Here is a 23816-nt window from a genome sequence, read left to right as displayed (position 1 = left end):
CATTATTAGAGACCCCTCCCACCCAGGCATTGCCTTCTTCCACACCCTTCCATCAGGCAGAAGGTACAGAAGTCTGAAGACCCGCACATCCAGACATAGGTACAGCTTCCTCCCCACAGCTACAAGACTCCTCCGCGGACTGATCTGTTCCCTGTAAGAACACTATTCACAACGCCCTATGCTGCTCTTGCTCATGTATTTGCTTTGTTTGGCCCCTTGTTCCGCACTGTAACCAATCACTGTTTGTCGATGTATCATTTGTCAATGTTCTCTGTTGATTATTCTTTTTGTCTATGTACGTACTGGTCGCAGAAAAATACTTATCACTGTACTTCAGTACGGGACAATAAATCAAATCAAATCAGTTGCCTTTCCATTTTTTCGACCAAAATGCATGACCTCACACTTATCCACGCTAAACTCCACCTGCCATATTTTGGCCCACTCTCTTAACCTATCTATATCCATTTATAGGGTTCTTATTTCCTCGTTGCAAATTACTGTCCCACATATTTAGGTGTCATCTGCAAATTTGGCTATAGAACCTTCTACCCCTGCATCCAAGTCATTAATATAGAATGTAAATAGCTGGGGCCCAAGGACCGAACCCTGTGGCACCCCACTAGTTACATCTTGCTAACCAGAAAAAGACCCATTTATCCCGACTCTGTCTCCTGGCCGCCAGCCAGTCTTCTATCTAAGCTAATAAATTGTGCAGCACCTTATCAAACGCCTTCCGGAGTCCAGGCATACGCCATCTACAGGATCCCAATTATCCACTTTGCTTGTTACAAAGAGGAGAGTAACCTATGGTCCTCTTTGACTATGGCAACTTTCACTGATATATTCCAGGTGTGGTCTAACTTAGAGCTTTGTGCAACTTAACTTCTACCCCCTTGTTTCCAGTCCTCTAGATAAAAGGTTTATGATACTGTTCACGATTATGATGACCCAAGTACCTTTAAATCCCTATGGACCTCCACTGATTCCTAGCTCAATCCTAAATGGTCTTAACCTGCAACCCAAGATTGTGCTCCCTGGTTCTAGATTCTCCAACCAGGAAAAACCATCCTCCCAGCATCTACTCTGTCCAGCCCTTTTGAAAGGTATAAAATTCAATCATATCTCCTCTCAACTCTAGTGAATACTGGCTCAGTCAAACCAATCTCAGTGAATACTGGCCCAATCAAACCAATCTCAGGGAAAACTGGCCCAGTCAAACCAATCTCTCCTCATAGGACAGTCCCGCCAACTCCGGTATCTGCCTAGAGAACCACTACTGCATTCCCTCCATGGAAGTTATTATTTTTTGAGTAGAGACACAGAAATGGCACATAATACCCCAGGTATCACCAAGTCCCTGCATAACTGCAGCAAGACAATCCTACTTCTGCACTCAAATACTTTTGCAATGAAGTCAACATAACATTTGCCATCCTAATTGTTTGTTATACCCCCACTTCCATTGACTGGTGTACAAAGACGACCTTGGTACACCCACACTTGGTACTCTCTACAGTTGCAATGCAGCAACTCATCAGGGTACTTCAGCAGCATCTCTCAAACTAGTTGCAGCAGGTAGATGAGAACAGCCTCATTTCCACATCTCCATCCTTTGTTTAAGGTCAAAGTTCTTGAACTCCTTATTCATCAGCATTGTGTAAATTAGCTTCACCACTGATTGCAGCAGTTCAAAAAGGCAGCCCATCACCTCCTTCACTGTTACGTGAAGGCTGTGCAGTGAGGATGGAAAGAGAAATGCCCAAAAGACCAAATTAAAAATGCAAAGGGACACAGTTGTAGGACTGTAGAGGATTAGAGATAAGGAGGGACACAGTCATGAGGGGATTTGAACATGGGATTCAGCAGTAGACGGGTGGAAATAGGTAGAAAGGAAAAGTGGAAGTAAACTGATTTTGCAATGGAATATACAGATTAGAAATTCAATTCAGGGCGAATAGATCACCGCCAAGTTCAAACAGTCAAACAACCTGAGACAAAGGCCAGGATGGTGAATGGAATTGGTGACGAGGCCAAAAATGGCAGCTACACAAGTGGTATTACAGTATTGTTGGATAGCAGTTTCTAAACTGCTCGGTCATAGACATTTGCACTACATGCATATACTACAACTTAGTAACTTTAAAAATAAAATATGCAATAAACTAATGAGAGAAGCATTTCTAAAACAGACTCTGCAAATTCTAAAATCAATATATGTTGCAAGGAATTACATCAATCTCAATAAGCATACGTGCCAAAAATCAAAAGTAAATATAGTGAATTCAATTTTATAAGCACACTGTTTACAAAAAGAAATTAGTGATACCAGCTAAAACTAGTAGTCCGAGGTGAGCTAAAAGCTACAAATGGCTCTTATTGGAGACCAACCTCCTATTTTGCCACCATAAGACATAGGAACAGAATTAGGCCATTCAGCCCATCGAGACTGCTCCATCATTCAATTCGCTCAACTCCACTTTCCTGCCAATAACCCTCTATTCCCTTACTGATTAAAAATCTGTATCTCAGCCTTGAACATACACCAAGCCCTCTGGGGCAGGCATTGTCAAACCCGGGGGGCTCGACCCGTGGGCGGGTGTTGGGAGAGTCGTGGAGCCGTCCGTCGCAGCGCTCCCGATCGCGCAAATCCGCGCGCAACAGCTGCAGCAGCCGGCTTTTAATAACGCCGGCTGCAAGCGGCCTTCTAAATGTGCAAGAACAGATTTTTTAAAATTTGGTCGCTCTGCGCATGCGTGCCCGATCGTCGGTGCACATGCACAACTATGCACACTGATGATCGGGCACACACGCGCAGTACTGCCGCATTTTTGTTTTTATGGTCGTAACCTTTTTTCTTCAAGTTCGGAGGGGCCAAAGGGACAAAGGAACCATTGGGGCCAAAGGGACCCAAAACCATTTCCTCCATTTTTGTCAGCAACAAAAAAGGTAAGAGAAAATGGTGGCCAGCGTTGGTCGCGAAGGTCGGCCGGCGTGGGTCGCCAAGGGTCGGCCGGCGTGGGTCGCCAAGGTCGGCCGGGTTGGGTCCCGAAGGTTGGCCGGTTGGTAAAAATGGGTCCCCGAAAAAAAAGTTTGAAAAACACTGCTCTGGGGTAAAGAATTACACTTTCACTACCCTCAGAAGAAATTCCTCCTTTTATCGGACTAATGGGCCTTACTCTGATTATGCCCTCTTGTTTCTAGAATCTCCAACAAGGGAAAACAACCTCTCAGCACTTAAACTGTCAAGAAGGTCACCCCTCATTCGTCTAAACTCCGCGTATAGGCTCAACCTCTCATAAGAAAATCCCTTCATGCCCAGAATCAACCTTACGAACCTTCTCTAGAGTGCCTCCAATGCCAGTGTATATTTCCATATATAAGAGGACCAAAACAGTTCAAGTATTCTAGGTGTGGTCCAACTAGTTTTAGCAGGATTTCCCCATTTTTATGCTCCAATCCCTTTGAAATAATCCCATTACCTGAACTTGCATGCTGGCTTTCTGATTTATGCACGCAGACCCCAAATCCCCCACATGGTACTTACATAGTGAACATCTTAGCAACCATTAATTCAAATACAACCCCAAAGAATACAACACTAAGTAATTCTTTAAGCTTTCCTTTTAAACACCCATAAGACTTAAAACACCTTTTACCAGAAGAAAATCAGGTTAAAGTCACTATTGTTATTAGTTTTAAAATCACCAGGAACGATTTACAGTCTTTAGATTACAGAGACTCTAATACACCTTCTGACTGTGACTGCAGCTATCCAGATCTGAAAACGAAACTAAAACACACCCTGCAGCAAACAGCCTAAAACAAAATTAAAAGCGGACAGACAGCCCAGCTCCACCCACTCTCTGACATCACTGCAGTAATAAACACCCATTTCTTAAAGGTACTCTCACATGACAACACACACACAAATATAAATATATACACACACACACACACACACACACACACACACACACACATATATTTATATAGACATATACATATATATATATATACACACACACATACTAGAGAGAGAGGGAGGGAGAGACCATAAGACATGGGAGCAGAATTAGGATACTCGGCCCATCGAGTCTGCTCTGCCATTCAATCATGGCTGATATTTTCTCATCCCCATAACCCCTGATCCCCCAAACTTTAGGGTGCTTCGAGTACCTCCAGGCTAGCAATATCCATCTCCGGGATACCAGGGAGGCAAAGGCCAAGACCTCAGCCTCTCTTGCCCCCTGGACTCCGGGATCTTCCGACACTCCAAAGATTGCCACCTCTGGAGTCGGCACCACCCGTGTTTTTAGTACCGTGGACATGACATTTGCAAAACCCTGCCAGAATCCCCTAAGCTTCGGGCATGTCCAAAATATATGGGACATGATTTGCTGCCCCACCCTGTACACCTCACACACCTGCCCTCTACCCCAAAACATATGCTCATCTGGGCCACTATGTGTTCCCGGTGAACTACCTTAAATTGTATCAGGCAAAGCCTGGCACATGATGAGGATGTGTTAACTCTGCTCAAAGCATCTGCCCACAGACCCACATCCATCTCTCCCCCTAGCTCATCTTCTTACCTGCCCGTTAGCTCCTAGAACATACAGTGCAGAAGGAGGCCATTAGGCCCATCGAGTCTGCACCGACCCACTTAAGCCCTCACTTTCACCCTATCCCTGTAACCCAATAACCCCTCCTAACCTTTTTGGACATTTAAGGGCAATTTGGCATGGCCAATCCACCTAACCCGCATGTTTTTGGACTGAGGAGGCAACCGGAGCACCTGGAGGAAACCCACACAGACACTGGGAGAACGTGCAGACTCCTCAGACAGTGGCCCAGGGGGGAATCGAACATGGGACTCTGGCGCGGTGAAGCCACAGTGCTAGCCACTTGTGCTACCATGCTGTCCTCTATCCGAGTTTCCTCCGACTCCATAAGCTCTTTGTAGATGTCCGATACCTTCCCCTCTCCCACCTCCGTTCTGGAAACTACCCTGTCCCGTATCCCGTGTAGATAGGAGTGGAAAGGTCGCACCTGCCGTTGCAAAAATTCCTGTACCTACATACACCTGAATCCATTTCCTGCTGGCAGTTCAAACTTCTCTAATTCTTCAAACAAGGGAAGCTCCCATCTATGAATAGTATACTAATATACTACCCCCCCATCCTCTCAGTCCCCGCTCCCTGCCATCCCCAAACCCCCCCATCCAGCCTTCCCGGAACAAACCTATGGTTATTGCAAATCGGGGCCCAGACTGATGCTCCCTCCATTCTCATATGTTTTCTCCACTGCCCCCAGACTTGTGTCCTTGCATGATGCCGCCTCTACTCGCTCCCACACTGACACCCCCCCCCCACAACCGACTCACTTCCTAACCATGGCTATATTTGCCGCCCAGTAATAGTTGCTAAAGTTCAGCAGTGCCAACCTACCCTCCCCTCGACTACGCTCCAGCAACACTTTCTTCACTCACGGGGTTTTACCTGCCCACACAAAGCCCAAAATCACCTTGTTTAACCATCTTAAAAAGCCCTTGGGATAAAGATGGGGAGGCATTGAAAAAACACAAATCTGGGGAGGACTGTCATTTTCACAGTCTGCACCTTCCTAGCCAGTGACAGCGGGAGCATGTCCCACCTTCTGCTCAGTAAAGTCCTCCTTCGTTTGCTCTATTAGACGGGTCACATTTAGCTTATGTCGTGTCTCCCATTCCCGTGCCACCTGGATTCCCAGATAGCGGAAACTCCCTCCCACCACTCTAAACTGCAGCTCTCCCCATCTCCTCTCCTGCCCCCTCGTCTGGATCGAGAAAATCTCACTTTTCCCCATATTCAATATATACCCCGAAAACCAGCCAAATTCCCCTAAGATCCACATAATGTCCCCCATTCCCCCTAACGGGTCTGAAATATACAGGAGCAGTTCGTTGGCATGCTTGGTACAACAGCCGAACACAATCAATGAAGCCCTGCCCAAACTCGAACCGTCATAACACCTCCCACAAATAATTCCACTCCACCCGGTCAAAGGCCTTTTCCGCATCCATTGCAACCACCACCTCCATATCCTATCCCATCCCTCCCACCCCCCGGGCACCATGATAACATTTGAGAGAGAGAGAGAGAGAGAGAGAGAGAGAGAGAGAGAGAGAGAGAGAGAGAGAGAGAGAGAGAGAGAGAGAGAGAGAGAGAGAGAATCCTTCATCCATGCTAATATACTACCCCACCACTCCCGCAATATCAAAATCCTTGATAAAACCTACTGAGCAGATGTGGCCCAGAATGTGACCTGGTGGAACAATAGTAACCACAATTTCTAACCTCCCCACCAGCACCTCTACCACCAAAAAGGAAAAGGTTAGGAAGACAAAATAAGTAAGAGCAGGTCAGTGCAGAAGCAGAAATGGAAAGGCACACAGAGAAGGGGAAAGTCACATGGAATGTTTTGGAAATGCTGCTTGCATTTCATGAAAGCATTACTGATTCATGGCATTTCAGGAAAGCGTTACTGATTCATGATGTGGAGATGCTGGCGTGGACTGGTGTGGGCACAGTAAGAAGTCTTACAACACCAAGTTAAAGTCCAACAGGTTTGTTTTGAATCACTAGCTTTCTGAGCGCAGCTCCGTCCTCAGGTGATTCACTTGGTTGTAAGACTTCTTGCTGATTCATGGAAGGGGAAACGGAGCATTGAATGTTTTTGAAATGCTGCTTGCAAAGTTAGAGACTTTTAGTTAACACAATAAGAATAAATGAATATATGACTTTTAACCAGCATGTTGTGCAGTTATGCCAAAATGGGAAATATTAGGTATATTTAGGAACATTAAATTGAGCAAACAGAAACGGGCAGTGATTTTGTTAAAGCAAATTTTGTGAAGATAATTGGAGGATGGTCCATGAATATTAAGTACTGTATCAGAAAATCCCCACAACTGGTGCAGCTGAGCAACCACAAAGAATCACAGAATAATATAAAGAGGCCCATCAAGTCTGCACAGACGCATGAAAAAACCTGACCTGCCTACCTAATCCCCATTTTCCAGCACTTGGCCCATAGCCTTCAATGTTAAGACATGCCAAGTGCTCATCCAGGTGCTTTTTAAAGGATGAGAGGCAACCCACCTCTACCATCCTCCCAAGCAATGCATTCCAGATTGTTGCCACCCTCTGGGTAAAAAGGTTTTTCCTCAAATCCCCCCTGAAACCTCCTGCCCCTCATCTTGAACTTGTGATCCCTCATAACTGACCCTTCAACTAAGGTGAAAAGCTGTTCTCTACCACCGCCCCCCCCCCCCCCCCCCCCCCCCCCCCCCGGGCCATGCCCCTCAATCTTGTACACCTTGATCATGTCACCCCCTCCATCTTCTCTGCTCCAGCGAAAACAATCCAACCTCTCTCCATAACTTAAAATGTTCCATCCGAGGCAACATTCTGGTGAATCAGTCCTGCACCCGCTCCAGTACAATCACAACGTTCCTAAAATGTGGTGACCAGAATTGCACAGTATTCCAACTGTGGCCTCACTAAAGTTCTACACAACTCCAACATGGCCTCCCTGCTTTTGTAATCAATGCCTCGATTGACAAAGGCAAGTGTCTCATATGCCTTTTTCACCACCCTATTGACCTGCTCTTCTGCTTTCAAACATCACACCAAGATCCCTTTGTTCCTCAGAACCTCCCCGTGTCAGGCTGTTCATTGAATACTTCTTTGTCACATTGCCCTTCCCAAAGTGCATCACCTCACACTTTCCAGGGTTAAATTCCATCTGCCACTTTCATCCCGCCTATATCTTCCTGTAACCCAAGACACTCAACTTCACTATTAACCAACCAGCCAATTGTTGTGTCATCCGTAAACTTACTAATCCTACCCTACAGTCATCTCTGTTGTTTATATAAATGACAGACAATAAGGGACCCAGCACAGATCCTTCTGGTATGCCACTGGACACTTGCTTCCAGTCACTAAAGCAGTTGTCATCACCCTCCATCTCCAACAGCCAAGCCAATTTTGAATCCACCATATCAAGTTACCCGTATCCCATGAGCATCCTCCTTCTTTGTAAGTCTCTCCTGTGGGACCTTGTCAAGGCTTTGCTGAAATCCATGTAAATTACATTTACATGTAAACTACATCAACAAAAATGTATCAGATCAGGCAAGCATTCTTCTATGTTAAACAACACAACATAAAAAAGTAAGACTCACACATTTAAAAAAAACTGTGCACAACCAGTTTTTCCACAGGAGACATCAACCATAAGTAATCTGCATTCTTAGCCACAGATGCCTCTCTCCCAATGTCTACACAGTTTATTTCCTGCTGCAAAACACACATGGACTTTAGGCAAGAGAAAAGAACAAAGAAAGGTACAGCACAGGCCCAGGCCCTCCAAGCCTGCGCCGACCCTGCTGCCCGTCTAAACTAAAATCTTCTACACCTCTGGGTGCGTATCTCTCTATTCCCATCCTATTCATGTATTTGTCAAGATGCCCCTTAAATGTCACTATCGTCCCTGCTTCCACCACCACCTCCGGCAGCGGGTTCCAGGCACCCACTACCCTCTGCGTAAAAAACTTGCCTCGTACATCTCCTCTAAACCTTGCCTCTCGCACGTTAAACCTATGACCCCTCTACCCTGGGGAAAAGTCTCTGACTATCACTGTCTATGCCCCTCATAATCTTGTAGACCTCTATCAGGTCGCCCCTCAACCTCCTTCGTTCCAGTGAGAACAAACTGAGTTTATTCAACCGCTCCTCATAGCTAATACCAGGCAACATCCTGGTAAATCTCTTCTGCACCCTCTCTAAAGCCTCCACATCCTTCTGGTAGTGTGGCGACCAGAATTGAACACTATACTCCAAGTGAGGTCTAACTGAGGTTCTATACAGCTGCAACATGACTTGCCAATTCTTATACTCAATGCCCCGGCCAATGAAGGCAAGCATGGCGTATGCCTTCTTGACTACCTTCTCCACCTGTGTTGCCCCTTTCAGTGACCTGTACACCTAGATCTCTCAGTCTGTCAATACTCGAGGGTTCTACCATTCACTGTATATTCCCTGCCTGCATTAGACCTTCCAAAATGCATTACCTCACATTTGTCTGGATTAAACTCCATCTGCCATCTCTCCACCCAAGTCTCCAAACGATCTAAATCCTGCTGTATCCTCTGACAGTCCTCATCGCTATCCGCAATTCCACCAACCTTTATGTCGTCCTCAAACTTACTAATCAGACCAGTTACATTTTCCTCCAAATCATTTATATATCCTACGAACAGCAAAGGTCCCAGCACTGATCCCTGCGGAACGCCACTGGTCACAGCCCTCCAATCAGAAATGCACCCTTCCATTGCTACTCTCCGCCTTCTATGACCTAGCCAGTTCTGTATCCATCTTGCCAGCTCACCTCTGATCCTGTGTGACTTTACCTTGTGTACCAGTCTGCCACGAGGAACCTTGTCAAAGAATTTACTGAAGTCCATATAGACAACAGATCCAAACTCAACTGCAATGGTTTGAATGATCAATGACTGCACAAATCAATACACAAAATGAAGAAAGGCCACTTGAAATAAGTTAGTATGGCTCCATACACCAGCCTGAGCCCCTATGTCAGGAAGTAGAAGCAGTTAGAGAAGTCAAGCTTCCAACTGTTGCTTCCAGGAACTTAACCATTACAGTTCATTTTAATTTAACAGTCCTGAATAAGTGCGCTTTAAATTTCAGATTTAGCACTTACGCTGTATGTGAATAAGCTGCTTTGGCATCTTGAACTCCCCACTGTAGACAGACTCATAGTAGGCAATGTTGCTTTCCGCCTCTGGGACAGGAATGACCATATTATCCCTTTTCTCTCCATAAACCTGTTGTGCTGAAATAGCCCGCTGGAGATGGTGCTCCTGAAAAGTTTGAAAACAGAAACCCAGTATTAATGTACAGCATAGAACATACAACAGTACAGCACAGAACAGGCCCTTCAGACCTCGATGTTGTGCCGAGCATTGTCCAAAACCAAGATCCAAGCTATCCCACTCCCTGTCATTCTGGTGCGCTCCATGTGCCTATCCAATAATCGCTTGAAAGTTCCTAGTGTCCACTACTCCACCAATCTTGGTCTCATCAGCAAATCTACTGACCCACCCTTCAGCCCCCTCCTCCAAGTCATTGTAATATTTCTTAGTGCTATAATAGTGTTTCTGTGATAACACAGCATTTTTCATGAACTTATATCTGCACTGGCACTTTAAAAAATGTAGACATTGAATGGTCATTATGCAGTATGCCCTGCTCGACCTCAGGTTTTTGAAAAAACAGTTTAGCTGTAATTATATCCAACATTCCTCCTAAATCCATAAAGTTATCCCCTAAATCCAGTAGGGGAACTGGCAGCATGGGTTGGTACCTGGGACTTCGATGTTGTGGCCATTTCGGAGACATGGATAGAGCAGGGACAGGAATGGATGTTGCAGGTTCCGGGGTTTGGTGTTTTAGGAAGCTCAGAGAAGGAGGCAAAAGAGGGGGAGGTGTGGCGCTGCTAGTCAAGAGCAGTATTACGGTGGCAGAGAGGATGCTAGGTGGGGACTCTTCTTCCGAGGTAGTATGGGCTGAAGTTAGAAACAGGAAAGGAGAGGTCACCCTGTTGGGAGTTTTTTTATAGGCCTCCTAATAGTTCTAGGGATGTAGATGAAAGGATGGCGAAGATGATTCTGGATAAGAGCGACAGTAACAGGGTAGTTATTATGGGAGACTTTAACTTTCCAAATATTGACTGGAAAAGATATAGTTCGAGTACATTAGATGGGTCGTTTTTTGTACAGTGTATGCAGGAGGGTTTCCTGAAACAATATGTTGACAGGCCAACAAGAGGAGAGGCCACGTTGGATTTGGTTTTGGGTAATGAACCAGGCCAGGTGTTGGATTTGGAGGTAGGAGAGCACTTTGGGGACAGTGACCACAATTCGGTGACGTTTACGTTAATGATGGAAAGGGATAAGTATACACCGCAGGGCAAGAGTTACAGCTGGGGGAAGGGCAATTATGATGCCATTAGACGTGACTTGGGGGGGATAAGGTGAAGAAGTAGGCTGCAAGTGTTGGGCACACTGGATAAGTGTGGGAAATTGTGTGTGGAGTCTGAAGAGATAGGCGAGATACTAAATGAATATTTTTCGTCAGTATTCACTCAGGAAAAAGATAATGTTGTGGAGGAGAATGCTGAGCCCCAGGCTAATAGAATAGATGGCATTGAGGTATGTAGGGAAGAGGTGTTGGCAATTCTGGACAGGCTGAAAATAGATAAGTCCCCGGGACCTGATGGGATTTATCCTAGGATTCTCTGGGAGGCCAGGGAAGAGACTGCTGGACCTTTAGCTTTGATTTTTATGTCATCATTGGCTACAGGAATAGTGCCAGAGGACTGGAGGACAGCAAATGTGGTCCCTTTGTTCAAAAAGGGGAGCAGAGACAACCCTGGCAACTATAGATCGGTGAGCCTCACGTCTGTAGTGGGTAAAGTCTTGGAGGGGATTATAAGAGACAAGATTTATAATCATCTAGATTGGAATAATATGATCAGGGATAGTCAGCATGGCTTTGTGAAGGGTAGGTCATGCCTCACAAACCTTATCGAGTTCTTTGAGAAGGTGACTGAACAGGTAGACGAGGGTAGAGCAGTTGATGTGGTGTATATGGATTTCAGCAAAGCGTTTGATAAGGTTCCCCACGGTAGGCTATTGCAGAAAATACGGAGGCTGGGGATTGAGGGTGATTTAGAGATGTGGATCAGAAATTGGCTAGCTGAAAGAAGACAGAGGGTGGTGGTTGATGGGAAATGTTCAGAATGGAGTACAGTCACAAGTGGAGTACCACAAGGATCAGTTCTGGGGCCGTTGCTGTTTGTCATTTTTATCAATGACCTAGAGGAAGGCACAGAAGGGTGGGTGAGTAAATTTGCAGACGATACTAAAGTCGGTGGTGTTGTCGATAGTGTGGAAGGATGTAGCAGGTTACAGAGGGATATAGATAAGCTGCAGAGCTGGGCTGAGAGGTGGCAAATGGAGTTTAATGTAGAGAAGTGTGAGGTGATTCACTTTGGAAGGAATAACAGGAATGCGGAATATTTGGCTAATGGTAAAGTTCTTGAAAGTGTGGATGAGCAGAGGGATCTAGGTGTCCATGTACATAGATCCCTGAAAGTTGCCACCCAGGTTGATAGGGTTGTGAAGAAGGTCTATGCAGTGTTGGCCTTTATTGGTAGAGGGATTGAGTTCCGGAGTCGGGAGGTCATGTTGCAGCTGTACAGAACTCTGGTACGGCCGCATTTGGAGTATTGCGTACAGTTCTGGTCACCGCATTATAGGAAGGACGTGGAGGCTTTGGAGCGGGTGCAGAGGAGATTTACCAGGATGTTGCCTGGTATGGACGGAAAATCTTATGAGGAAAGGCTGATGGACTTGAGGTTGTTTTCGTTGGAGAGAAGAAGGTTAAGAGGAGACTTAATAGAGGCATACAAAATGATCAGGGGGTTGGATAGAGTGGACAGTGAGAGCCTTCTCCCGCGGATGGATATGGCTGGCACGAGGGGACATAACTTTAAACTGAGGGGTAATAGATATAGGAGAGGTCAGAGGTAGGTTCTTTACGCAAAGAGTAGTGAGGCCGTGGAATGCCCTACCTGCTACAGTAGTGAACTCGCCAACATTGAGGGCATTTAAAAGTTTATTGGATAAACATATGGATGATAATGGCATAGTGTAGATTAGATGGCTTTTGTTTCGGTGCAACATCGTGGGCCGAAGGGCCTGTACTGCGCTGTATTGTTCTATGTTCCAAAACAAATCTCCAGCCATCTTTTTTTGGGGGGGGGGGGGGGGGGGGGGGGCAATTAAAGAAAAATCATCAGACAACATCCCTTAAATCTTTATAGACGAATTTGTACCATGACATCTAGAACTGTGCATTTTTTTTTCCATTGGATCATATTTTTTTCAGCAGTGTTTTCCAATTCTGTCAGAGCTGACCCTTAATAAAATATCTTTTCATGGAAATCTTGCACTCTGTACAGGTGGGACACCACTCAAATAGGAATAACCAGGAAACCACCATCACTGGTCTTATTTACAAACAAGATTCCTAAATTTACACTTCCAGCCGAGGTCACCGAACTGTAATCTAGAATGGAAATGGTCAATGTTCAATGCCATAACAGGGACTGCCAAATCCTTTGTGGAATCCATACAACCACACTGTAACTTGGGAGATTAGAGACACATGCAAACTGCATTTCGCAGCTACTCACAACATGACCCTGCTGAGCCATTACATGGCAAGCAAAACAGACGATTATGAATGTGATATAACTACGTTAAATATATATGAACTTATCATAGAATTTACAGCGCAGAAGGAGGCCATTCGGCCCATCGAGTCTGCACCGGCTCTTGGAAAGAGCACCCTACTCAAGGTCAACACCTCCACCCTATCCCCATAACCCAGTAACCCCACCCAACACGAAGGGCAATTTTGGACACCAAGGGCAATTTATCATGGCCAATCCACCTAACCTGCACATCTTTGGGCTGTGGGAGGAAACCGGAGCACCTGGAGGAAACCCACGCACACACGGGGAGGATGTGCAGACTCCGCACAGACAGTGACCCAAGCCGGAATCGAACCTGGGACCCTGGAGCTGTGAAGCAATTGTGCTATCCACAATGCTACCGTGCTGCCCTTGAAGATCAAAAAGATATAAAAACTCCTCAGTTGATTATGCATGTAGATAGTATACCATAGCTTTATATACAAGTTTTGCTAAAGCATTAGTTACATAGAACATAGAAAATACAGCACAGAACAGGCCCTTCGGCCCACGATGTTGTGCCGAACCTTTGTCCTAGATTAATCATAGATTATCATTGAATTTACAGTGCAGAAGGAGGCCATTCGGCCCCCCGAGTCTGCACCAGCTCTTGGAAAGAGCACCCTACCCAAACTCAACACCTCCACCCAACACCAAGGGCAATTTGGACATTAAGGGCAATTTATCATCGGCCAATTCACCTAACCCGCACATCTTTGGACTGTGGGAGGAAACCGGAGCACCCGGAGGAAACCCACGCAGACACGGGGAGGACGTGCAGACTCCGCACAGACAATGACCCAAGCCGGAATCGAACCTGGGACCATGGATCTGTGAAGCAATTGTGCTATCCACAATGCTACCGTGCTGCCCTTAAGAACAAATAAATCTACACTATATCATTTTCCCGTAATCCATGTACCTATCCAACAGCTGCTTGAAGGTCCCTAATGTTTCCGACTCAACTACTTCCACAGGCAGTGCATTCCATGCCCCCACTACTCTCTGGGTAAAGAACCTACCTCTGATATCCCTCCTATATCTTCCACCTTAAATTTATGTCCCCTTGTAATGGTGTGTTCCACCTGGGGAAAAAGTCTCTGACTGTCTACTCTATCTATTCCCCTGATCATCTTATAAACCTCTATCAAGTCGCCCCTCATCCTTCTCCGCTCTAATGAGAAAAGGCCTAGCACCCTCAACCTTTCCTCGTAAGACCTACTCTCCATTCCAGGCAACATCCTGGTAAATCTTCTTTGCACCTTTTCCAGAGCTTCCACATCCTTCCTAAAATGAGGCGACCAGAACTGTACACAGTACTCCAAATGTGGCCGTACCAAAGTTTTGTACAGCTGCATCATCACCTCACGGCTCTTAAATTCAATCCCTCTGTTAATGAACGCGAGCACACCATAGGCCTTCTTCACAGCTCTATCCACTTGAGTGGCAACTTTCAAAGATGTATGAACATAGACCCCAAGGTCTCTCTGCTCCTCCACAATGCCAAGAACTCTACCGTTAACCCTGTATTCCGCATTCATATTTGTCCTTCCAAAATGGACAACCTCACACTTTTCAGGGTTAAACTCCATTTGCCACTTCTCAGCCCAGCTCTGCATCCTATCTATGTCTCTTTGCAGCCGACAACAGCCCTCCTTACTATCCACAACTCCACCAATCTTCGTATCGTCTGCAAATTTACTGACCCACCCTTCAACTCCCTCATCCAAGTCAATAATGAAAATCACAAACAGCAGAGGACCCAGAACTGATCCCTGCGGTACACCACTGGTAACTGGGATCCAGGCTGAATATTTGCCATCCACCATATTTGCCATTCTCAATCTTCTAACTTAATTATAGAATCATGGGATCTTACAGTGCAGGTGGCCCATTCGGCACATAGAGTCTGCACCATACCCGTCAAAAGAGCCCAATCCCCTGCCCTATCACCCCACCGAACCGTTGGACACTAGGGGCAATTTTAGCATAGCCAATCACCCCAACCTGCACATCTTTGGACTGCGAGGGGAAACCAGAGCACCCGGAGGAAACCAACACACAGAGAGAACATGCAAATGCCAAACAGTCAGTCACCTAAGGTTGGAATCAACCCAGGTCCCTGGCGCTGTGAGGCAGCCCTGCTAACCACTGTTGCCACAATGTTGGATGTAGTGCCAGTATTTTTGGAAGGTGTATATTTTTGTGTGAAGTGGGAACTGAGTTTAATTGAATATTTGTGGGTGGATTACTTCTATAGTCAGCAAACATATTCCTGAACTCGTGCATCACTACATACAAAAGTTAACATTTTAATCTATGTTCCTGTTCAAAATAAATTAAAGGATGTATTTATAGTCTTAATTCAAGAGAGGTAGATACATGCCTCATTACTGATGTCTCTTGTCGGTTTGCAAGATTGAAGGAGCTGGGAGCGAAGTATGGGCTGGAGCAGGGGGAAGTATTTAGATACATGCAGGTTCGAGACTTTGCCAGAAAAGGAGATACAGAGCTTCCCAGTAAAGCCGTAGAGCCGGCATCCACATTGCTGGAGGAGGTGCTGACCACAGGGGGACTGGAGAAGGGGGTAGTATCGGCGGTTTACAGGGCTATTTTGGAAGAGAAGACACCGTTGGAAAGGATCAAGGCCGGGGGCGGGGGCGGGGAAGAGTTGGGAGAGGGTACGGGGGAGGGGTTCCGTTGTGAATTGATCTGGAGGGTGTGGAGGAGGGGTTCTGGTGTGAGGTTCTCCGGAGGGTGAATGCCTCCAATTGGATTACATTGAACATTGGGGGGGGGGGGCTGTGTATGTTGGATGGAGGGGACTCTGTGTTAATGGTGGACTATGGATGGTCATTTGTTTATGTTAACATGCGTGCTAATGTTTGGGGGTATGGTGGGAGGATGGGATCGTTGTTATTGATATGGGGATTGACATTGCATTCGTTACTGATTGTTGTTTATTGTTGGGTGCAAATTTGGGAGAAAATGTGAAAAAGGAGAATTAAAAAAATTTTTTTTTTTTTTTAAATTACCGATGTCTCTCTCATTTGGCCCATTTCAATGTTTCATACTTCATTCAGATCTGGTTAGAAATCACTTTAAAGCAGTGATTTTGTAAACTATATTTGTGTGATGCAATATTCCATTCCAGTGACATCACAGATTGAAACAAAGCAAATTAGTGATATCGCAAAATGAAACATTGCCACAAAATCTACATTAAACTGCTTTCAATTTACAAAACCATGGGCACCAAATCTTGTATTAAAAGGTTGATGTGGGACATCTTGGCTATGAGTTTCTCTTATCTTTGGATTGACTGCAGGAGATTGAAGAGGTCTGCCAACAAATAACATTCTATCTAAGACTAGGCATTCATTCCTGTATGTCACCTTTCAGTGAATGGCAACAATGCCATTGCACCCATTTATAGCAGATCAGTGCAACCGATAACAGTTGGATTGGATTTGTTTATTGTACAGTGAAAAGTATTTTTCTGCGAGCAGCTCAACGGGTCATTAAATACATGGGAAGAAAAGGGAATAAAAGAAAATACATAATAGGGCAACACAGCATATACAATGTAACTACATAAGCACTGGCATCAATGAAGCATACAGGGTGTAGTGTTACTGAGGTCAGTCCATAAGAGGGTCATTTAGGAGTCTGGTGACAGTGGGTAAGAAGCTGTTTTTGAGACTGTTCGTGCGTGCTCTCAGACTTCTGTATCTCCTGCCCGATGGAAGAAGTTAGAAGGGTGAGTAAGCCGGGTGGGAGGGATCTTTGATTATGCTGCCCGCTTTCCCCAGGCAGCGGGAGGTGTAGATGGAGTCAATGGATGGGAGGCAGGTTCGTGTGATGGACTGGGCGGTGTTCACAACTCTCTGAAGTTTCTTGCGGTCCTGGGCCGAGCAGTTGCCATACCAGGCTGTGATGCAGCCCGATAGGATGCTTTCTATGGTGCATCTGTAAAAGTTGGTACGGGTTAATGTGGACATGTCGAATTTCCTGAGGAAGTATAGGCGCGGTTGTGCTTTCTTGGTGGTAGCGTCAACGTGGGTGGACCAGGACAGATGTTTGGAGATGTGTATCCCTAGGAATTTGAAACTGCAAAGCATCTCCACCTCGGCCCTGTTGACGCTGACAGGGGTGTGTACAGTACTTTGCTTCCTGAAGTCAATGACCAGCTCTTTCGTTTTGCTGGCATTGCGGGAGAGGTTGTTGTCGCTCCACCACTCCACTAGATTCTCTATCTCCCGCCTGTATTCTGACTCGTCGTTATTCGAGATCCGGCCCACTATGGTCGTATCGTCAGCAAACTTGTAGATGGAGTTGGAACCAAGTTTCGCCACACAGTCGTGTGTGTACAGGGAGTAGGGTAAGGGGGCTACGTACGCAGCCTTGCAGGACCCCGGTGTTGAGGACTATTGTGGAGGAGGTGTTGTTGTTCATTCTTACTGATTGTGGTCTGTTGGTCAGAAAATCGAGGATCCAGTTGCAGAATGGGGAGCCAAGTCCTAGGTTTTGGAGCTTTGATGAGCTTGGCTGGGATTATGGTGTTGTAGTCAATAAATAGTCACATAGTTGAATCGTTGAAAGAGATGTTGGAATATCACAACGTAATTAATGTGCCAGCTCATGCTGCCAGAGCCTAGGTGGTCCTCAGTGCAGAGGCAACATGCTTGTAGACTTGCACGAGTTATCAGGACCTCCTGTTCTGATCAAAGAGTTTGCTCCAAATTTGATCATAAAATGATACATAACATTTTCCCCACAAAGAGCTGCATGTTTCTAAACCTACATAGGACTCCACAGCGGCAGAAGGGAGACAGAAAATGCTGGCAATACTCAGCAGGTCAGGCAGCATCTGTGGAGAAACAGTTATCGTTTCAGATCGATTACCTTACTAAGACACCCGAGGAAGAAGCAGTACTCTGAAAGCTAGTGATTCGAAACAAGCTTGTTGGACTTTAACCTGGTGTTGTAAGACTTCTTACTGTGCTCACCCCAGTCCAACGCCGCATCTCCACATCATTACTAAGACAAGTAATTGGTTTTAAGCAAGTGAAAGGAGAAGGGCAAAAGAATAAAAGGAAAGGCTTGTGTTCAGGTGCATGGTAGGACAGGTAAATTGACAAGGATGGCAGGATGAGAGTGAATGGGGTAATTTGACAAATGATGAAACAAAGATGTCTTGTGGTGTGTAAACGAATGCAGAATGAGAACAGCTCCTGTCCAAAAGCTGGCACAGTCCCCCAGTGTTAAATATTACAACATGGACACAGACATGCTGGACAAACCATGGACCCTGACCCATGTTCTGACTGCAGTAGAGTGTTGAACAAACAGGAACCATGGGCGGCGTTAGCACCGGGTATCCAGGTTCAATTCCGACCTTGGGTGACTGTGTGGAGTTTGCACGTTCCCCCGTAAGTGTGTGGGTTTCATCAAGGTGCTCAGCTTTCCTCCCACAGTCCAAAGAATTGCAGGTTATGTGAATTAGTCATGTTAAATTCCCCTTAATGTCCCAACGGTTAGGTGGGGTGAGGGAGTGGGCCTAGGTAGGATGCTCTTGATGGGTCAATTGGCCTCCTTCTGCACTGTAAGGATTCTATGATTAGAGCCAGAAATGTGCAACAAGAGGCTTTAAAAAATGAATTAATCTTCCTATAAGTGCCTAATTGCACATAGGGGGATCAATTCAGCTCCTGGAAACTAATATTGATCAGGGAGAGGAATCACAGTCAGGCTGACCTTAACATTGGCCTACATGTTGTGTAGCTTCTGTTGTTCTTCGTTCAAATTAGACTTAAATGTGATAACTATGGGAAAGCTAAGCAAATAAATTATGAAATATTTCCTGACATGACTGCAAATATTTTCTTGCATGACTGCAAATATTTCCTTACATGACTGCAATGGAAGCTGCCTTTATTTTGCTGCTCCAAAGTTGGCCCCCATCTTTTAAGTTGCTTTTGGGTGTCCTGTATGATCCCATTCAATTGTTGGATTAGAAACTTTCCAGTAATTTTTAAAAAACAGTAAGAAGTCTTACAACACCAGGTTAAAGTCCAACAGGTTTGTTTCAAACACTAGCTTTCGGAGCACTGCGCCTTCCTCAGGTGAATGAAGAGGTATGTTCCAGAAATATATATATATATATATATATATATAGACAAATTCAAAGATGCAAGACAATGCTTAGAATGCGTTTTTGTGTGGGTTTAGAAACGGCAGCTATTTATGGAATACATTATTCATCATTTTATGAAGAAAATTGAAGCAAATTCCTCAGGGCAATTTTTTGTCAAGCTGCAAGCTGAGTTTTTCCCAGGAATAGTATAGTATGCCAGAGGCACCCCACAAATTGTCCATTGAACATTGTGGACCACTATTTAGTCTGACTAAACTGATCCAATGGCACAAAAAATTGTCATAGGCACCTTTCACAAGATCATATTTATAGATAAGCTGCCCATTCCGGCCACTTAATACATCATGCAAGTTTTCTTCAAGTACAGCCAAGAGTAGAGATGAAGGAAGTGATTGTGGTGGTCAAACTGGAGAAATCGTGAAGAGGGAGAGTTGGTGGATTGGAGCGCAAGGCAGACATTTCAAATTCCTACGAGATATTTCATGCTCGCTTTGCAACCAATGGCACTGAGGGAACCCAAGGTCTAAAGAGAATGTTTTAATGTTTAAATTGCAACTCAAAAGAAAAAGCACCAATTATTAAACGAGTACCTGATTTGCCTCATCATTCACAGACTACCACCTGCGCATCCTACCATCCCCCACCACCCATTCAAACCTGCACAGATAGAAACTGTTTGGGGAATGGAATGAAGCGAAGGGAATATGGAGGTCGAAGGTGAGAATGAACAATTCAAGTTTGAAATGCTCAATGAAAACTGTTCTTGCTCACTGCAGTTAATAGTTGATTAGCAACAAGGGGTTCCCAAGCAGGTCTCCTCAGAAACCGCATTAGGGAACTGGAGCTGGATGAACTTCAGATCATTCGGGAGGCAGAGGTGGTCATAGATAGAAGCTTCAGGGATGTAGTTACTCCGAAGAATAAAGATAGATGGGTGACGGTGAGAGGGGCTGGGAGAAAGCAGTCAGTACAGGGATCCCCTGTGGTCGTTCCCCTTAGTAACAAGTATACCGCTTTGGATACTGTTTGGGGGGGGGGGGGGGGGGATGACTTACCAGGGGTAAGCCATGGGGTACAGGTCTCTGGCACAGAGTCTGTCCCTGTTGCTCAGGAGGGCAGGGGGAGAGGAGCACAGCATTACTCATTGGAGACTCCATAGTTAGGGGGATAGATAGGAGATTCTGTGGGAACGAGAGAGACTCGCGGTTGGTGTGTTGCCTCCCAGGTGCCAGGGTCCGTGATGTCTCGGATCGTGTTTTCGGGATCCTTAAGGGGGAGGGGAAGCAGCCCCAAGTCGTGGTCACGTAGGTACCAACGACATAGTTGGAAAAGGGATAGGGATGCAAGGCAGGAATTCAGGGAGCTAGGGTGGAAACTTAGATCTAGGACAAGCAGAGTTATTATCTCTGGGTTGTTACCTGTGCCACGTGCTAGCGAGACGAGGAATAGGGAGAGAGAGGAGTTGAACACGTGGCTACAGGGATGGTGCAGGAGGGAGGGTTTCAGATTTCTGGATAATTGGGGCTCATTCTGGGGTCGGTGGGACCTCTACAAACGGGATGGTCTACACCTGGACCAGAGGGGTATGAATATCCTTTTGGGGGGGGGAGGGGAGGAGGAGAGAATTTGCTAATGCTCTTCAGGAGGGTTTAAACTAGTTCAGCAGGGGCTTGGGAACCTGAATTGTAGCTCCAGTACACAGGAGGTTGAGAGTAGCGAGGTCATGAGACAGTTTTCACAGTTGCAGGAGTGTACCGGCAGGCAAGGTGGTGGTTTAAAGTGTGTCTCCTTCAATGCCAGGAGCATCCGGAATAAGGTGGGTGAACTTGCGGCATGGGTTGGCACATGGGACTTCGATGTTGTGGCCATTTCGGAGACATGGATAGAACAGGGACAGGAATGGTTTATGCAGGTGCCGGGGTTTAGATATTTCAGTAAGCTCAGGGAAGGTGGTAAAAGAGGGGGAGGGGTGGCAGTTAGTCAAGGACAGTATTACGGTGGCAGAAAGGACGTTTGATGAGGACTCGTCTACTGAGGTAGTATGGGCTGGTTAGAAACAGGAAAGGAGGTCACCCTCTTAGGGGTTTTCTATAGGCCTCCGAAAAGTTCCAGAGATGTAGAGGAAAGGGTTGCAAAGATGCTTCTGGATAGGAGCGAAAGCAACAGGGTAGTTGTTATGGGGGAACTTTCCAAATATTGACTGGAAACGCTATAGTTAGAGTACTTTAGATGGGTCCGTTTTTGTCCAATGTGTGCAGGAGAGTTTCCTGACCCAGTATGTAGATAGGCCAACGAGAGGCGAGGCCATTTTGGATTTGGTACTGGGTAATGAACCAGGACAGGTGTTAGATTTGGAGGTAGGTGAGCACTTTGGTGATAGTGACCACAATTCGATTACGTTTACTTTAGTGATGGAAAGGGATAGGTATATACCGCAGGGCAAGAGTTATATCTGGGGGAAAGGCAATTATGATGCGATGAGGCAAGACTTAGGATGCATCGGATGGAGAGGAAAACTACAGGGGATGGGCACAATGGAAATGTGGAGCTCTGCGTGTCCTTGATAATTATGTACCTGTCAGGCTGGGAGGAAGTGGTCGAGCAAGGGAACCGTGGTTTACTAAAGCAGTCGAAACACTTGTCAAGAGGAAGAAGGAGGCTTATGTAAAGATGAGACATGAAGGTTCAGTTAGGGCGCACAAGAGTTACAAGTTAGCTAGGAAGGACCTAAAGAGAGAGCTAAGAGTCAGGAGGGGACATCAGACGTCTTTGGCAGGTATGATCAAGGATAACCCTAAAGCTTTCTAGAGATATGTCACGAATAAAAGAATGACTAGGGTAAGAGTAGGGCCAGTCAAGGACAGTAGCAGGAAGTTGTGCGTGGAGTCCGAGGAGATACGAGAGATGCTAAATGAATATTTTTTGTCAGTATTCACACAGGAAAAAGATAATGTTGTCGAGGAGAATACTGAGATTCAGGCTACTAGACTAGAAGGGCATGAGGTTCATAAGGAGGAGGTGTTAGCAATTCTGGAAAGTCTGAAAATAGATAAGTTCCCTGGACCGGGTGGGATTTATCCTAGGATTCTCTGGGAAGCTAGGGAGGAGATTGCTGAGCCTTTGGCTTTGATCTTGAAGTCATATTTGTCCACAGGAATAGTGCCAGAAGACTGGAGGAGAGCAAATGTTGTCCCCTTGTTCAAGAAGGGAAGTAGAGACAACCCCGGTAACTATAGACCAGTGAGCTTTACTTCTGTTGTGGGCAAAATCTTGGAAAGCTTTATAAGAGATAGGATGTATAATCATCTGGAAAGGAATAATTTGATTAGAGATAGCCAACACGGTTTTGTAAAGGGTAGGTCATGCCTCACAAACCTTATTGAGTTCTTTGAGAAGGTGACCAAACAGGTTGATGAGGGTAAAGCAGTTGATGTGGTGTGTATGGATTTCAGTAAAGTGTTTGATAAAGTTCCCCACGGTAGGCTACTGCAGAAAATACGGAGGCATGGGATTCAGGGTGATTGAATCCCATGCCTCCGTTTGGATCAGAAATTGGCTAGCTGGATGAAGGCAAAGGGTGGTGGCTGATGGGAAATGTTCAGACTGGAGTCCAGTTACCAGTGGTGTACCACAAGGATCTGTTTTGGGGCCACTGCTGTTTGTCATTTTTATAAATGACCTGAGGAGGGCATAGAAGGATGGGGGAGTAAATTTGTAGATGACACTAAAGTCGGTGGAGTTGTGGACAGTGCGGAAGGATGTTACAAGTTACAGAGGGTCATAGATAAGCTGCAGCGCTGGGCTGAGAGGTGGCAAATGGAGTTTAATGCAGAAAAGTGTGAGGTGATTCATTTTGGAAGGAATAACAGGAAGACAGAGTACTGGGCTAATGGTAAGATTCTTGGCAGCGTGGATGAGCAGAGATCTCAGTGTCCATGTACATAGATCCCTGAAAGTTGCCACCCAGGTTGAGAGGGTTAAGAAGGCATATGGTGGGTTAGCGTTTATTGGCAGAGGGATTGAGTTTCGGAGCCATGAGGTCATGTTGCAGCTGTACAAAACTCTGGTGCTGCCGCATTTGGAGTATTGCGTGCAATTCTGGTCGCCGCATTATAGGAAGGATGTGGAAGCATTGGAAAGGGTGTAGAGGAGATTTACCAGAATGTTGCCTGGTATGGAGGGAAGATCTTATGAGGAAAGGCTGAGGGACTTGAGGCTGTTTTCGTCAGAGAGAAGAAGGTTAAGAGGAGACTTAATTGAGGCATAAAAGATG

The 23816-nt window shown here is 45.7% G+C and overlaps 1 protein-coding gene across 3 annotated transcripts in view; it reads right to left on the bottom strand.

Moving 5' to 3' along the window:
* Nucleotides 1-23816, bottom strand: part of LOC140424848 (enhancer of polycomb homolog 1-like) — a 328895-nt gene that overhangs the window by 114724 nt on the left and 190355 nt on the right. For all 3 annotated transcript variants that reach the window (XR_011947709.1, XM_072508345.1, XM_072508344.1), the window contains one exon: nt 9769-9928. Coding sequence is in view for 2 of the 3 variants with exons in the window: in XM_072508345.1 (XP_072364446.1) it covers nt 9769-9928 (160 nt within the window). In the remaining variant the exon portion in view is untranslated. The remainder of the gene's footprint in view (nt 1-9768; nt 9929-23816) is intronic.

Source organism: Scyliorhinus torazame, chromosome 6 (genome assembly GCF_047496885.1).
Source record: "Scyliorhinus torazame isolate Kashiwa2021f chromosome 6, sScyTor2.1, whole genome shotgun sequence".
Classification (NCBI taxonomy): domain Eukaryota; kingdom Metazoa; phylum Chordata; class Chondrichthyes; order Carcharhiniformes; family Scyliorhinidae; genus Scyliorhinus; species Scyliorhinus torazame.
The sequence above is the reverse complement of the archived record's forward strand: the minus strand, read 5'-3'. Positions and strand labels throughout refer to the sequence as shown.